We start from the raw sequence: 16,188 nt of genomic DNA on the forward strand, positions 1-16,188 counted from the left end.
TACCATATGACCCAGCAATCCCACTATTGGGCATATACTCTGAGAAACCCATAATTCAAAAAGTCATGTACCACAATGTTCACTGCAGCACTATTTACAATAGCCAGGATATGTTAGCAACTTAAGTGCCCATCGATAGATGAATGGATAAAGAAGATGTGGCACATATATACAATGGAATATTACTCAGCCATAAAAAGAAACGAAACTGACTTATTTGCAGTGAGGTGGATGGACCTAGAGTCTGTCATACAGAGTGAAGTCAGAGAGAGAGAAAAATACCGTATGCTAACACATATATATGGAATCTAAAAAAAAAAAACAAAAAACAAAAAACGGTTCTCATGAACCTCGGGGCAGGACAGGAATAAAGACACAGACGTAGAGAATGGACCTGAAGACACAGGGAGGGGGAAGGGTAAGCTGGGACGAAGTAAGAGAGTAGCATTGACATATATACACTCCCAAATGTAAAATAGATAGCTAGTGGGAAGCAGCCGCATAGCACAGGGAGTTCAGCTTGGTGCTTTGTGACCATCTAGAGGGGTGGGATAAGGAGGGTGAGAGGGAGACACAAGAGGGAGGGGATATGGGGATATACATATGCATATAGCTGATTCACTTTGTTACACAGCAGAAACTAACACAACACTGTAAAGCAATTATACTCCTATAAAGATGTTAAAAAAAAAAGGTGCTGCTAGGCAATGGACAATTGTGAGATTATGGCCAAAGGCCAGGCTACCTCTTCCCTGCCACCACCTAAAGGCCCAGGTCAAAAATGGAGGCAGAGTTCCCATTCATCTGACTAAGAAAGGGAGGTGGCAAGTTTCACCTCCCCTCTTTCTCCTAAAACATGCAAAGGCTTAGAAAAGAGTCCCCCAAAAATCCAAGGGAAAAGGTACACACCTTACTCAAGCATGGGTATGACTAAAGTTGTTCAGAGCTAAGAGAGCTTTATAAAAATTGTGCAGCACTGAAGGATCTATGCAAAGCAATGGCAAACATCTTTCATCTATTTAACAATACTTTCTAAGCTAAACAGAACTTAAAGGGAATTTTAAAAACTCAGTCAGTTCTGGAGCGTTTGAGCTTTTAGACTACTCCTAGAAAGTTAGAGAGACCATTATTCATTTACCTTTGAATTCTTTCAGTGCTGTGGAGGGCAATGTTTTATATAAAATACACATTTAATAATGTTTCCTAAACAAAGAAACAAGAAAAAAGCTAGGACATTTAAAAACTATCTCCTGAAAGGAAATAACATGTTCTGAAGGCTGGTCAAGGGTGCAAAATATATTAGCCAGATACTTAAATGTGGTGACTTCCCTTGACTGAATATGGAGGAACACTAAATCTTCCATGAAGGCTTAGCAACACTACAAATTAATTTATGATATAACTTTTCACGCTAGGCTATCTCTCACAACCTAAAAAGGGGTGGCAGAACCTACGTGAAACTAGGAAGTTTTCAGTCAGTATAAAAAGCATGTTCTACCTCCTAAGACAAAATGCATCAGTCCTTAGAGGAGATAAAAAGACTTTACCCTATATTATAATGTACAGCCAAAGCTGTCTATATGACAAAATTTGGAAACAGACATTCTTTTTCTTACCATCTCCCTTTAAGGTAGAAAGAAGACGACCTTACCATTTCTACTTTATAGATACAAAAAATAGGATTCTAAAAGGCTCAAAACACCCAGCTCAGTAAGAGCACCAAACAGGTCTTATCTCATTCCAGTGAGATCTATCCACAAGCTTGATGAAGTCTTCCACTATCATTTCCAGTACTAGAATAATATGTGGGTGACATCTTCAACACTGAAATCCATTTCACTTGGGTTACTTCAGCTCAGGGAAGACTATGGCAAAATGGAAAAGAAAAAAATAATAAACAGAAAAAAATTATGTTTTGATATGACTATAACCTTCCAATCTAGTCAATGAAAAAGAATAAGGTACAGAACACTGTATATATTATGCTATCAATTTTATAGGAAATCACTGAAAAATGATATGCAGAGAAATTTGAAGACATTAAAAATCTCTGTAAAGACTCATAAGAAATGAGTGTCATGGATTTTTTCAGAGGAGGGGAAACGAATAGCTAGGATAGTGGTAGAAGGGAGACCTTTTATTCTTTTACCCTTTTATACTTTTAGAATTTTGAACTGTGACCACAGTAACTATTCAATAAGTTAAAGTAACATTTAAAAATGAAAAAAAATTATTATAAAAGATTAGATAACAAAGACTGAAAACAGAATAAACAATACTAATTGTCACACACAAAAGAAATGGAGTTTTGTTCATTTTATTTAACAAATTTAGGCCATAAACTTAAATCTTCTATACACTATATGCATGTATCCCCGAGGAAACTCGACGTATATACTTGATAGGAAATGTTTTTCCATGGCTTCTTCATAAAACCCTGTTATCTTCTCCTTTTTACATTAGGATTGTATCTGCAAAGAAAGAAACAGTTAAATGATATCTAGATAAATGACAGCATTCCTTTCACTTTTCAAGTTAAAGGGCTTTCAAAATAGAGACACACTTTTGCAAACGGAAATGAGAATGCTAATTTTATCCTTGGGATCAGATACTAAGCACTGACATTTTTACTGTCATTTATCCTTTTGATGTTGCTTTGATGAATATTTGGTAAAAGTAAAACTATCAAAAAATACTGTAAAAGCACTAAAATAATTAATGAAAACAACAGTTTAAAAATTAATGCATGTTTTTATACTTCCTCCAGGATGGCTGCAAACAGACCTCTCCACTCTCAAATTAAATTATACCATTTTCACCAAGAGCATAATGAACCTAAAATATAATTATGTTATAAAGTCTTCTCCTATAACAAACAATGTAGTTGGGCAACTATTCCCATCTGACTGTACTTATGAAAAATCAGCACCATTTGTCAACATTTTCATCAATGATTCACACTGTCAATAATGAAATTAAAGAATCAAATTGGTTACAAAACAGACTCAAAAATACAGTATTTCTTGGGAAAACGTTATTCTCCCCTAGCCAGTATCTACCTACAATATTGTTTATGAATATTTGCGAGCTAATTATTATAATGTTTGTTGGGTCTGCAGGAATGCTGAAAATGTTAAATCAGAATTAAATTATAATCATCCATTATAACTCCTCTAACCCTCCCACAAAAACCTGCTTTGAAACTCTAATCCAGCTTCTTATTTTTATGTATGTGCCAAATAAAACTAACAAATGGTCTGGTATTTTACTTGTCTTATTTCAAAACCCCATTCATTCATAATTCTACTCAGAGCTGAAAATCTCACAAATTTATCAGCCAAACTCACCCAGCTCAGGAACCTTCTTTTGCCTAAATGCCCCAAATAAATTTTAAATATCTTGCGATACAGTATAAGTGAATTAAGCTCAAACCTTGAAGCTATATCCAGTAAACCCAATTAAGAGGTGCTCAAGTAGTAAAAAGAAATACCTATATTAAAAACAAGACAAAATATTCTTTCGGTGAAGGTACTAAAGTGTCTATTTCTAAGGATAGAAGAAACAAATATTTAAACTCTATCAATAGAACTGAATTTTATATACAAAGATTCAGGAGAAAGCTGAAATTAAACTTTACCTAAAGAGTTCATCGGCAAGAGATTCTTCTTTTGCATGTTGATTTTGCACCTGTCAAAATTAACAGAGTTTCAAAAACTTTCTAAGTGATGAAAATATAGTTAATGAAATTGCCATGCTGGGTGATCACATCCCAGAGGTCACCAGATCTGTAAGTTTTTGCCTCTATGACTTCTTGCCCATTCAACAGGTCTGTTCCGTATTCACTTCATGCCATGATTACTGCAAAAGTCCTCTAATTAAACAACTTTCTCCAGCCAATCTCCTCTCAAAGGCAACCAACACATACATTGCTAGCTTGTTGAGTTTTTAAACATTTTTTTCCAGGAGAACGCTTTTACTAAATGAAATTCCAGTGTTTTGAGATCATACCACTGATGGAGCGGCTGAGAGGGCAATATTTACCCCAACTTCAACCAGAGCAGCTCTGCAGGTAAAGTGGCTCTCTTCCTTACAGCCCCAAATCAGGACTCAGAAGTCGCTGCTGAATCACCTCACCCACAAAATAATTTAAAACACAAACTCACCAAACTCTTAAAGCACCTTTGACAGTTAGGACTGGAAATACCCTGTGCTGGGTGCATATTCCTAAAGTCCAGCTATGATCCTATCATGTGCCATTCAAAACCCTTCAATGACTTCTCCCACCTACCAAAGAAAACACAAACTCTTGAGTCTGACTCTTAAGTGGGAAAGGCTCTTCATAACTTAGCTCCATTATACTTCCTCAATCACTTCTCACTCTCCTCTTCATGAACCCTGTATGCCAGTTAAACTGAATCACACAAAAAGACAAAACAAACAAAACAAACAAAAAACCAGGCTCACCTCCTAACAAATATACTGGGACCCTCTCTGCTTTTGTTCATGAAAAAAATTTTATACAGTATCCTCCTCTTTCCACATCTGACCATCTTTCAAGGTGCATTCACTCAATAATTGTTTAGTGTCTACTATGCATCAAGGAACATGTTCTTCCCCTCTTTAACAATGGCTTTCTAATTCTCTTCATTTAAAAGTAAGTCTGGGGCTTCCCTGGTGGCTCAGTGGTTGAGAATCTGCCTGCCAATGCAGGGGACACGGGTTCGAGCCCTGGTCTGGGAAGATCCCACATGCCATGGAGCAACTAGGCCCGTGAACCACAACTACTGAGCCTGCGCATCTGGAGCTCGTGCTCTGCAACAAGAGAGGCCGCAACAGTGAGAGGCCCGCGCACCACGATGAAGACTGGCCCCCGATCGCCGCAACTAGAGAAAGCCCTCGCACAGAAACGAAGACCCAACACAGCCAAAATAAATAAATAAATAGCGTTCCCTTAAAAAAAAAAAAAAAAAGTAAGCCTGCTATGAAGAACTCCCACAGACCTTTACCTATGTGACTCCTAGATGTTCATCAATTTCTATCTTCTGTTATAATTATTTATATCACATCTCCACTAAAAAACTATAAGTTCTCTGAATGCAGATACCGTTTACTGTAATTTACATTTGTGTATTTCCAGATACTATCTTAAAACTGTTTCTAAAAAGAACTCATTTAATCTTCATATAATCTCATTACTACTTTTACACTATTATTCCAATTTTAACCAATAAGGAAACAGAGACTTAGGTTAAGTACGTTGTAGAAAATCAAAAAACTGTCATATGGAAGAACTGGGATTGACCAGGTCTCCTTGAATAAAAGCACCAGCTATTAACCAGGCTGTTACACTGCTTCTGAGTCTTTGGAAAGGGCCTAGAAGAAGACTTGCAGGGATTCAAACTTATAGAATGATTTTCTATTCATACAGTGAAATGTCAAACTGAAATTACATCTTTTACATTTTCTAATAAGTATAGCGGAACACAAATGGGAAGCCACATGATTTTCATAAAGCAGTTGTCAAAAAAGCTGCTGGTATCATTCTCCTAAATATTCTTAAAGGCTTCCTAGTAAGGGATGCTAATTTTAAAGTTTAATATAGTAAAGAAAAATCAGCTTTATCTTATATATCTTAGTAAAATCATTAAGTAAAAAAGTACTAAAAAACAGAAATCCTCCTATTACTGGCATTTTTCAGTGGCTTGGGAGAACTACAAATCACAGTCTTTCAAAAGTCAAATCAGGTTGGGTAGAGGTCAAAGAGTTATTATGTTTAATGCACAGAATAAAAATATCCTATATTCAAAGAAAGTTTGGGAACTAAGTGATTATGAAAACTAAGACTGGTCTGCAGCAAAAGAAGAAAAGGAGGGCTGAAAAAGAACAAAGGCAGGGAATATAGAAGAGCAGCTAGAGCAAGACTAGGGAAACATCAAGACAGTAGCACATTTATATGTAGAAGCTGCAGCCATGTAGAAGAACAAGGTCAACTCTATTATCTTAGAGAGCAAATCCTACCTAGAGCACCTAAAATTGTTCTAGCAAAAAAAGGAGAGATTTGGTAGAATAAATCTAGGACACAGCTTCTCTACTAATGCTAACGAAATAAATGAAAGATAGGAAAAAGTCAGCAGCTGCACCATCATTCTGTCAACTCCTCCCCATCCAAGAACAAATAAAACTCCACAGCTATAATTAATCAAGAAGAGCATAACCCCACGCCACAGACTTCAAAAAGGTGGCTGTGCAAAGAACCAAAAGATTAATGCAACTGATTCCTAACCCTCCCCCAACTCATTAAAAAGTGCTACAGAACTGTCCAGACCTGAGAATTCCTACTAATAATACAAATTTGGGAAAAAGTAGCCTGAGCAGGAAAGAGAAGACAACTGCTGGTGGACTGCTGGGAGGGGACTAATGGCATGGAGAGGTAAGTGGGACTGACACTGACCAAAGGCACAGGCTCCAGGCATCCCTGACAAATTAGGCAAATAACCTAAAATGTAGGTTATTCTCTTCTGGGATAAGATATACTCCCTGGTACATATTTAATTCCAGTCCCAAGAAAGAGCTGCACACAGCTTTACCTGACCCTCCCCTTTCCTCAATTCAATGTTTTCAGGCAATAGAAACTAGATGGGACATGCAATGTGCCTTTGACTGAACATGTTGCCATATCAACAGTATGGAGGCATCAGGATAATTCTGTTCTTTATGAGCAATCTAAGATGGGTAGGAGTGATTTCAACAACATTCAATATTTTTGCCTCACAAACTGGTTTCAGAATGTAATCCCTGCAATAAGATGTCATATGATGTTTCACACAGCAAACAATATCTGGACAGGGTATTTTACTTTAAATAGCTGCAAGGCAAAAGAAAACAGGAAAGCCACTCCACATCCAGATGGAAAAAAAGAGAGACTGGAATAGAACCTGCAAAAGACAGTTAAAGAACCTAGTCTGAAAGAAATAATAACCCATAAATAAAAAATAAATGAAATTAATAAGAACATGAAAGCAATAAAATAAGAACAAGAAAGTTAAATATAAAAAAAACACAATGAAATGAAATGGGAATGAATGCTAAGTAAACAAACTGAGAACTCTAATAACACCATTTCAGAATTAAATAAATGAGAAATAGCTAACACTGTTTCCACTGTTATAAATGCTTTATTAAGTAGTATGTATGTTATTCTCACAAAAAGCCTGTGAAATGGAGGTACTATTATTATTCCCATTCTGCACAGGAGGAAACAGAAGGATAAAGAAGTAATTTCCTCAAGGTCACATAACATAGCTGGTGAGGAACAGAAGAGACACAACTGAAATCTGAATTTCTGATATACTGAAAGAGCTTAAGAAAACCACAATGAATGTAGAAGAAAAGGATGTGAAGGGCAAAGGTGATTTAATAAAAGGAGAGTTATGTCTTAAATGTAGAGAACCCAGCAAATACAAAAATGTTTTTAAAGATGTAATAGAAAAGTTCCTTGAAATAAAAAAGAACTGCACCTACAAATCAAAATAGTATACTTTACTCTGGGAAAAATGAAGGGAGAATGATCAACACTGAGATATATTCTGACTGTTACTGACTTTCAAGCCTAAGAAGGAATACTGTAGGCATGCAAGTCACCTAAAAAGGGGGAAAAGGGGCACTGGCATGAGGTGCGGGTGGGGAAGTAGAGGAAGCACAAATAATTTCCTCACTCTTCACAGCAGGAACCAACAAACAGTGTCTAAAATCAAAATACGTAGTTTGAAACAAATACTGATTCTAACCTGATAGTGTTTTTCTTATTTAGGGATCTCAGGAAATATCTGGAAGGAAGAAACATTTATACAAATTCAGCAATGCTTTCAGTTTTACTTCCTTCTATCAATCTCTCTTCTTCCCTTCCTACATTATCCCTCCCTGCCTCCACTCCTCCTCAATAAAGAGATGTCTGGAACATTATGTATTTAATGTCTAAATGGGTACTTAGGATTTTCACTTCTTCATTCTTTTGTGTACTACCATAATTATTTGGAATGCACATTTATAAAATAATAAAGTCAGTTATCCTTTCAAAAAAGAAAGAAGAGAAGGATGGTACCTTCATTCTTCCATTTTCTGACATTAAAAATCCTGACAACCCTATTTTTGAGTGACCTAACAATTTTTTGATTAAAAAAAGCATGCTTAAAAACAAATTTCTGAATACTACATTAAACCCATAATAAAGCAAAATATAAATCTTGAGATGTTACCAAGTACCAAAGCCAGCTTTTGCCCTGCCCTGGGGGGATCTACAAAACACAAAAAAACCCAGGCTCTCCTTTGATGTCTGTACGGGAAATGAGCATTATCAAAGAAAATCATAATAAATAGAATAAAAGACTCCAGCACTAAAGGGCAAAAGAGGAACAAACTCTACAACACAAAAGGAGACAGCAAAGAAACCTGCCTATCTTGACCCTGACAGGGTGAAAGAAAGAAATAAAAAATCTCACTAAGTTTATAATGACAAGGCAGCCTTCACCCAAGCTTCTGGTCCAAATACATTAACTACCTGAATGATCCAAAAACATCACAAGCAGAGATTAAAGTAGTCTCATATTGGTAGAACAAGACTGGCAGACACAAACATATCTTTTCTGGAGGAAATAAACCTGAAATTAGGACTTAAGGAATTCCCATAGATCAAGTTCCAAGGAAAATGAGCAGTTCACATTCAAAGATCACAAAATACATACTTGGAAACAAGGCACCATAAGAGAGAACTAGATTAAACAGATCAACACTTTAGGTATTGGTATCATTAGGAAAAGAATACAAGAGAGGAACTTTAAAATGTCAGCAGGGAACAAGATTTAGAAATAAATGACAAAGACTTCCAGAAATGAAAAAATCCAATAGGTTGAATGAAAACTCAATGGATGAATGAAATACCAACCAGACAGAGCTGAAGAGAGAAGTACTAAACTGGAAGACAATCTGAAGAAATTACGAAAGTACAATCCAAAGAAACAAAGCAGTGAAATATACAGAAAGGAGCTAAGGTACATTGAGAAGAAAGTGGGATTTAACTTATGTCACATCAGAGTGCAAGAAAGAGATATTGTCCCTACCCCCTAATTACCAAACAGCCCTACTTCAAACAGCCTGTTGAGATGACCAATGGAGCCCACCTTTGGGTTCCAGTAGCACTGGATAATCACGCAATACAAAGACTAAGAAGAAGACTTTCTACCTTTGGATACGGACTCTGATTATCTCTCAATTCAATGGTCATGTGTTTCTGAATTCTTAACTTCCACATAGTACTTCTATATTAAAAAGCTCCCAACTTTAATGAATTTTTATCAAATTCACCAGTTTAAAAAAAGTAAGGGGTTGAAAGAATTATGGATCACATGGACAGTCTTGTTATATAACATACACTAGTACTCAAAACACCCAGGGAGAAAGTAAAAGAAGCATATTTTTGTATTCTTCCCTGTGAGTTCTCATTATAGTAGTTTATAAATATTTACTTGTAGCCAATAGCTGTAAAACAGTGAGTTTTTGGAAACCACATTCTAACATGGAGAGCTGTAAAGCAGTTCATATTTTCCCAAAAGAGCATTATAACTGAGGTTTGGTTTCCTGAGGCTTAGGCGGCATATTGGATATCATATGATCAATAAATCTAGAAGTCCTTTAATGAAGTGTTATAGAAAGGTACAAATTAATCTTAATGCTCTGTAACTCAGGAATTTTTCTGAAAGAATAACCTTACGTCACTCATCTTAAGTTTGGTTTTAAGAAGAATTTGCTCTAAGGAAATCACAAGGGATCAAAATACAAATCAAACAAGTTACTGGGTCTTACTTCCTACTAACCTCCATTTCCTGTCTCAACCACTCCTCTAATTCTGTATTCTTTCGAGCATGATGAGCCATTAGGTCTGATCCTCCAATGATGTGTGGAAGTTTTCCTGCTCCAGGAAATTTGACCTGTTAAATAGTAAACCTTGGTAAATGCACTAAAAAATTGACAATCTTTTTTTAAAAAAAGCTTAAAAAAAACAAAGATTGTAAATCACATATAAGTACTAAAGATGTTTATATATTATAAATGAAAATGAGTGTGAGAGGAAATAGAGCTGTTTCATTGATTTGAGTATATACAGAAAAAGTCAAACAAATTCTTTCACTACAGGCAATCCAGTTAAGCTTCTTTTTATTGAGTATTATTGATTTTTGTTTGGTAACTTAATTAAAAAAATTAGTATGTCTTTTGAATTTTGATTTAACAATGAGACTTTGTAACACGATATTGAACATGAAGTAAGCATGCATTAATACAGACTGGATCAGAAATATTCTCTTAGAACAACAAATATCATATATTAATGCATATATGTGGAACCTAGAAAAATGGTACAGATGAACCAGTTTGCAGGGCAGAAATAGAGACACAGATGTAGAGAACAAACGTATGTTCACCAAGCGGGGAAAGTGGCGGGGGGTGGTGGTAGTGGTGGGATGAATTGGGAGATTCTGATTGACATATATACACTAATATGTATAAAATGGATAACTAATAAGAACCTGCTGTATAAAAAATAAATAAAATTCAAAAATTCAAAACAAAAAGGAAAAAAAATATTCTCTTAAATATCTTGTCAGTTCCTAAAGGAGGAGGAACTCAGATCTGATATTCAGTATACATATTTATATTTTGTTTAATATACACATGTAATAATAAAATGCCTAGTTTTCATTATTAAATGTGCTCAGTTATTTTGAACAAATCTGTTATAGTCACAAAGTCCTAAGTTAAAGAACCTCTTCAGGTAGTCACAGATCAATATTAGAAAATAGGAAGACCTGGGAATTCCCTGGAGGTTCAGTGGTTAGCACCCCATGCGTTCACCACCGAGGACACAGGTCTGATTCCAGGTCGGGGAACTAAGATCCCGCAAGCCATGCTGCATGGCCAAAAGACATAAAAAAAAAGAACTAGGAGGACACTGTCGATACAGCCAAAAGCCTGCTGCTTAAGGTAGAAAAAACCAGGTAAACAGCATCCTTTAAAGAATTCAACCTTAATAAAGTTTGTTTTATATATTCATTTAAGTGTCAATTTATGTCCTTAATAGTTTTTAACTGTTTTAAGCAGAAGAAATAGCATCACTTTTCAACATAAACTGCTTTTATTACTAGTTAGCATATTTCTAAAAACATTTCAAACACTGGCCTCTTGTGATATTTTAGTTAAAGGAATACATACCTTTTTGAATTTCTTGAAATTCTTTAGTTCACCATAATCATTATTTACACTGGATGCATTTCTGGAGGTAGAGTTACGAACCACCAGTGACCTAAATTCAGTCAGTAACACCTTCTTTGGAAGCATCTCACCATCATCCTGAAGTTCATCATTGTTCTTAAATGGTGTTAAGATGGAGAGAAGAAATTAGAAGGAAAAGGAAAATTACTTGTCATTTAGGAGTTTACAGAAAAAAGTTCAAATACCCGCAAAAATAGTAAAAAAAAAAGGTTTATTTCTGGCACCTGAACTTTGTACTTGAAATCAAATCATATCTATTTCAAAACCAGAAAATTACTCAAGTACTCTACAACTTTAGAGACATTTATAACACACTCATCTATGAGAGAAGGCTAAAAAACCATGAAGTGTTTGAAATTTAGTAGCATATTCTAATAAAAATCATCCCAATAAACAATTTATCTTCTTGTATACATTTTCTTGGCAAGAAATAGTCTGCTTCTTTTCATTAAAACCATACACCGAGATTATTATACAATCCATTCTAGAAGTTCTCTATACTATGTTTAAGGTTTCTTGGATTTTCAATAATTTATATTTTTTATTATTTTGGACACCTCAAAAAAATCAATCATTAATTCTGGGCACACCACCTCATTAACTGAAAGCCACTTTTTTATTCCAGATTAATAATTATTAAATCAGCCTGAAGATTCCTTCCTGTTGCTGGAAGAGATTCTTTATGTCACTTACTATTAACTAACTAGCTAGTTACATATCCACATTCTTACAGCTGCTCAAGGCTATCTTAGTTTTTTAAACTGCTTTACTATATATCCATTTGGAAGTTGCTAATAGGACTAAGATAAAAACAGTCTTAGTCCTTTTCTTCTTAGGGAGAGAAGAAAAAAGGGAAAAGTAAAAAGAAAAGGTTCATGCAACAGTGACAGAATGTAATCAGGAACTCAAAATAACAATGGCCTAATACTTTTGTATTTTGTTTTAGAGTTTACAAATATTTCATTACTCTTCTGGATATAAACAACAACCCTGTTGTAAAAGTGTTAACCTGATTTTATAAACAAAAGACTTGAGGTTCATAAATGTGAAAATCACGTTTTCAAGGTCACTATCTATGGAGTAGAGGGCAGGGAATTACACTCAGGCTTTGTCCATACTCTTTTTGCTATACCATGGTTATAATATGATCTATCCATTTCCAGAGGAGGCATAATTATGAAATAGACCAAAATTATAGAAAGAGACTCAATTAATCCTAAGAATGTAGACTGACAGAAATTGATGCAATGATGGTCCATACAAGTCAAATCTTTATAAAAATGAAATACAAATCCCTCACAGATAGTTCTTTAGTTGACCAAAGTGATTCTTGAGCTCACACTTCTTCCCAATTTCATATTCTTGCTAAAGAAATAAAAAATATTGCTCATAAGTGTTATAAGATGGTATCTTTCTGAAAACCTCAGAGATACTCATGCTCTTGACCCAGTTATTTCACTTTCAAGCATCTTTCCTAGAGAAACTATGAAATGAGACTAGAAATATACATAGAAAAAGACTGTCATATGAGTTATAAGAGTAAAGAACAAGAAGCAATTTAAGTTCATACAGGTTATACACTTAAAGAATGTAATATGAGAAATGATCATAATACAAATGAATTTAAAATGGTTATAAAATTGCATTAACATTTGAGTCCAATTTGAAAAATAAGATTTAAAAGAGAAAATGCCAAAATATTGACTATGGTTATCTGCAGATGGCAGGATTATCAACAAACTGTAATGTTTTTCTTTAGTTTTCATATTTCTACATGATCGTGTATTACTTTTACAGTCAAAAATAAAAACACATTTTTAAAGAAGTCTATCTAAATTTATTTAGAATTGAATGTTAAGTCATCCTTAATCCAAGATGAAAGAGTTATTTTAATTGTTCAAGATATTTATGGAGACTGCCTTGTATAAAATCATACTATCCTTCATATTCATATATCCAGACCACGTACTAGACAAAAGTATATTACACAGATAGCTTTCTAATACTTCCAATAAAAACTACAATTCCTTTGGATACAATAGGGGGGCATATCATTTTACATCAAATTTTCAATGATTCAGTAATAAAAATTCAGAAAAATTTTAATAAGAAGAAAGTTAGAAAGAAAAAGCAAGATGTACTCTGTGCTTGCTTAGAGACTAAAGAAAATTAATGCTATTTATCAGTAGTAAGATTAAAAATTTCGATTCCAAGCCTACCATGCACCCTTTTACTGAGTATTTTCACATACATTACCCACTGGAAGTTGTTACTACAATCAGAACATTTTACTCCCCCATACATTTTCCCCATCCTGTCCTACTCCCTCAAACTTGCTTAACCTCTTGAGCAAGTTTTTATTTCCTATCTCAGAGAATCATACTACAGCCTACCCAGACCCTTCGACTGCAAGCTTGGGACTTCTACACTCTTTCCTCTCTCCTCATTTCTCATATTGAGTCAATCACCAAGTCTTAGAGATTCTACCTCCTAAAGGCCTATCAAACTTATTCTCTCAGACTGCCTTTCAGGTTAGCATACCCAATGCCTAGAATAAATAAGTGAATGAATGACATTCTGAGAAACCTGACAAAAGAAACAGCCAAAAGAACAGGGTGGACCTTGCATTTTCGTCTCAGTTGTCAAAACCTAGCTAAGTCACTTTGGCAAGTTACTTAACTCCCACTGCAGTTTCCACATCTGTTCAATGTGTATAGTACTACTTCACTGCAGGTTGCTATAAGTAGCATGATGGTATCCAGTAAGTGGTAGGTGTAATTGTCAGGCTTTCAAAGATGTTATATGGTAAGAGAAGAGGAAACCTTAATTTAGAATAGAAGGGTGGAAAGAGGTGAAGAAGAGATATTCTGTAGACAGGGGGTGCTGTTAAGAGGAGGAATGTTAACAAGGATATGGAGACATGTTTGCATTTTATGGAGACTGGGAAATTGAAAGTAAGGCCAAGACCCCGACACAGTTGTCATTTACACAAGGATAAATGCCTAGCAGGGGTATCTAGCCAATAGCTTTCTATTTCAGCTTATAGTAAATCTTACAGACACGCTAGAATCCACACTTAATCCCAAAATAGAAAAATGGTAGTTTTATCATCAATATATTTTAGAAAATGCCCTTCTGATATACAGCTAAGGAATCCAACGCCAGAGAGAAGTATGACATTTTTGCCTTCTTAAAACTGCAAAAAGTTTTTTAAATGAAAGGATTAAGAAATATTTTTTCTGATAATCACTTCTGTAGCTAGAAAAATTAAGTGTAATTCTTTCAATCCACGAGTATCCACAAGGACCTTCAGACAACAAATTCTTAAAACAGTAAAAACGAAAGAATTAAAAATAATTTCACACTGTCTGAGTAAGGTTGATGAATTATATCAATGTCAATTTCCTGGTTTTGATATTATACTTAAGTTCTGCAAGATGTTACAATTAGGGGAAACAGGGTGAAAGGTATATGGAATCTTTCTATATAATTTCTTACAACTGCATGTGAATCAGCAATTATTTCAAAATAAAAAGTTTTAAAAAATTATCTTATATTGAAAGCAAAATTACTTTTGTTAACAAGGTTCTTACTAAAAAAGTACAGTGCTAAAATACAGTGATTTAACTTTAGTATATCCAGAAGTGTGTCACAATTGAGTTGCTATTCACTCTCCAAACGTCTGCTACAACATATTTATGTTGTACCATATTTTTATTCAGAATGTCATGAATTCTAAAATAGTAAAATAAGAACAAAGGAAATTATGCTGCAGAATCGTAGAGCAAAATAAAATAATTATATTCCCTGATATCATTATACAGCATGTAAATCTTGGCCCTATCTTATTTAAGCCACTGATTTTAGAATTTTTAAAGACAGCAAAAGTAATTCTTAATCAATACATTGAGGGAACTTATTCTGGGAAGAAAACTGGATGTGCTGAATCAGGATCTCTGGGGCTTTGGTCTGGGAATCCCTATTTTGAAAAAGCTCACCAGGTGATTCTGATGCAGCTGGTCCACAAAACGGCATTAAGTATTCACTTATAAGGAATAACAAACAATGAGGATTTTCTACCTTATATGAAGATGCCAGTATATAGGCTAAACAGGACATATATTTTGATTTTTCAATAGTAGTTATAGATTTATATAGTGCTTGATACACACTAGGTTCTCAACAAATGCTTATCAAATCATTGTACCTGTGCTCTCACCTAATGAGATAACCAGTCTACCAATAGTAGGCAACTTAATGATGCATAAAATACAAAATAATCTAAAGAGTTCTCTTAGACCAAAGAGGGTAAGACAAATTACCAACATTCAGGAAAAGAGGACAGAACATTAAAGATAAAAATGAAAATTAAAAATCCCTAGTGATGTTATACATGTTCTATCCTAAAAATTTATTTAGTAAATACTTTGTTTTTACTAACTTTCTTCATCTCTCTGTGCCTGTTTACTCTATTAAAGCTCCTCCTATACTTATCATCATGGCCAAATGTCTGATAAAATAGTACAGCCTGGAAATCTATTAAAACAATCATGGGGCCTTCCCTGGTGGCGCAGTGGTTAAGAATCCATCTGCCAATGCAGGGGACACGGATTCAAGCCCTGCTCCGGGAAGATCTCACATGCCGTGGAGCAACTAAGCCCGTGCACCACAACTACTGAGCCTGCGCTCTAGAGCCCAAGAGCCACAACTACTGAGCCTGCGCGCCACAACTACTGAAGTCCGCCTGCCTAGAGCCCGTGCTCTGCAACAAGAGAAGCCACCGCAGTGAGAAGCCCGTGCACTGCAATGAAGAGTAGCCCCCGCACACCACAACCACAAGAAAGAGTAGCCCCTGCTCGCTGCAAC

General features: G+C 35.1%; 1 protein-coding gene across 3 annotated transcripts in view; it reads right to left on the bottom strand.

The window, feature by feature from the left end:
• Positions 1-2,301: 2,301 nt before the first annotated feature.
• Positions 2,302-16,188, bottom strand: part of NBN (nibrin) — a 45,802-nt gene continuing 31,915 nt past the window's right edge. For all 3 annotated transcript variants that reach the window (XM_082433975.1, XM_082433973.1, XM_082433974.1), the window contains exons 12-15: positions 11,263-11,418; positions 9,870-9,983; positions 3,638-3,687; positions 2,302-2,471 (exon numbers count right to left, since the gene is read on the bottom strand). In XM_082433975.1, coding sequence (XP_082290101.1) covers positions 2,441-2,471; positions 3,638-3,687; positions 9,870-9,983; positions 11,263-11,418 — 351 coding nt within the window. In that variant the 3' untranslated portion in view covers positions 2,302-2,440. The remainder of the gene's footprint in view (positions 2,472-3,637; positions 3,688-9,869; positions 9,984-11,262; positions 11,419-16,188) is intronic.

This window comes from Balaenoptera physalus (assembly GCF_965194825.1).
Source record: "Balaenoptera physalus genome assembly, chromosome: 17".
NCBI classification, from domain to species: Eukaryota; Metazoa; Chordata; class Mammalia; order Artiodactyla; family Balaenopteridae; genus Balaenoptera; species Balaenoptera physalus.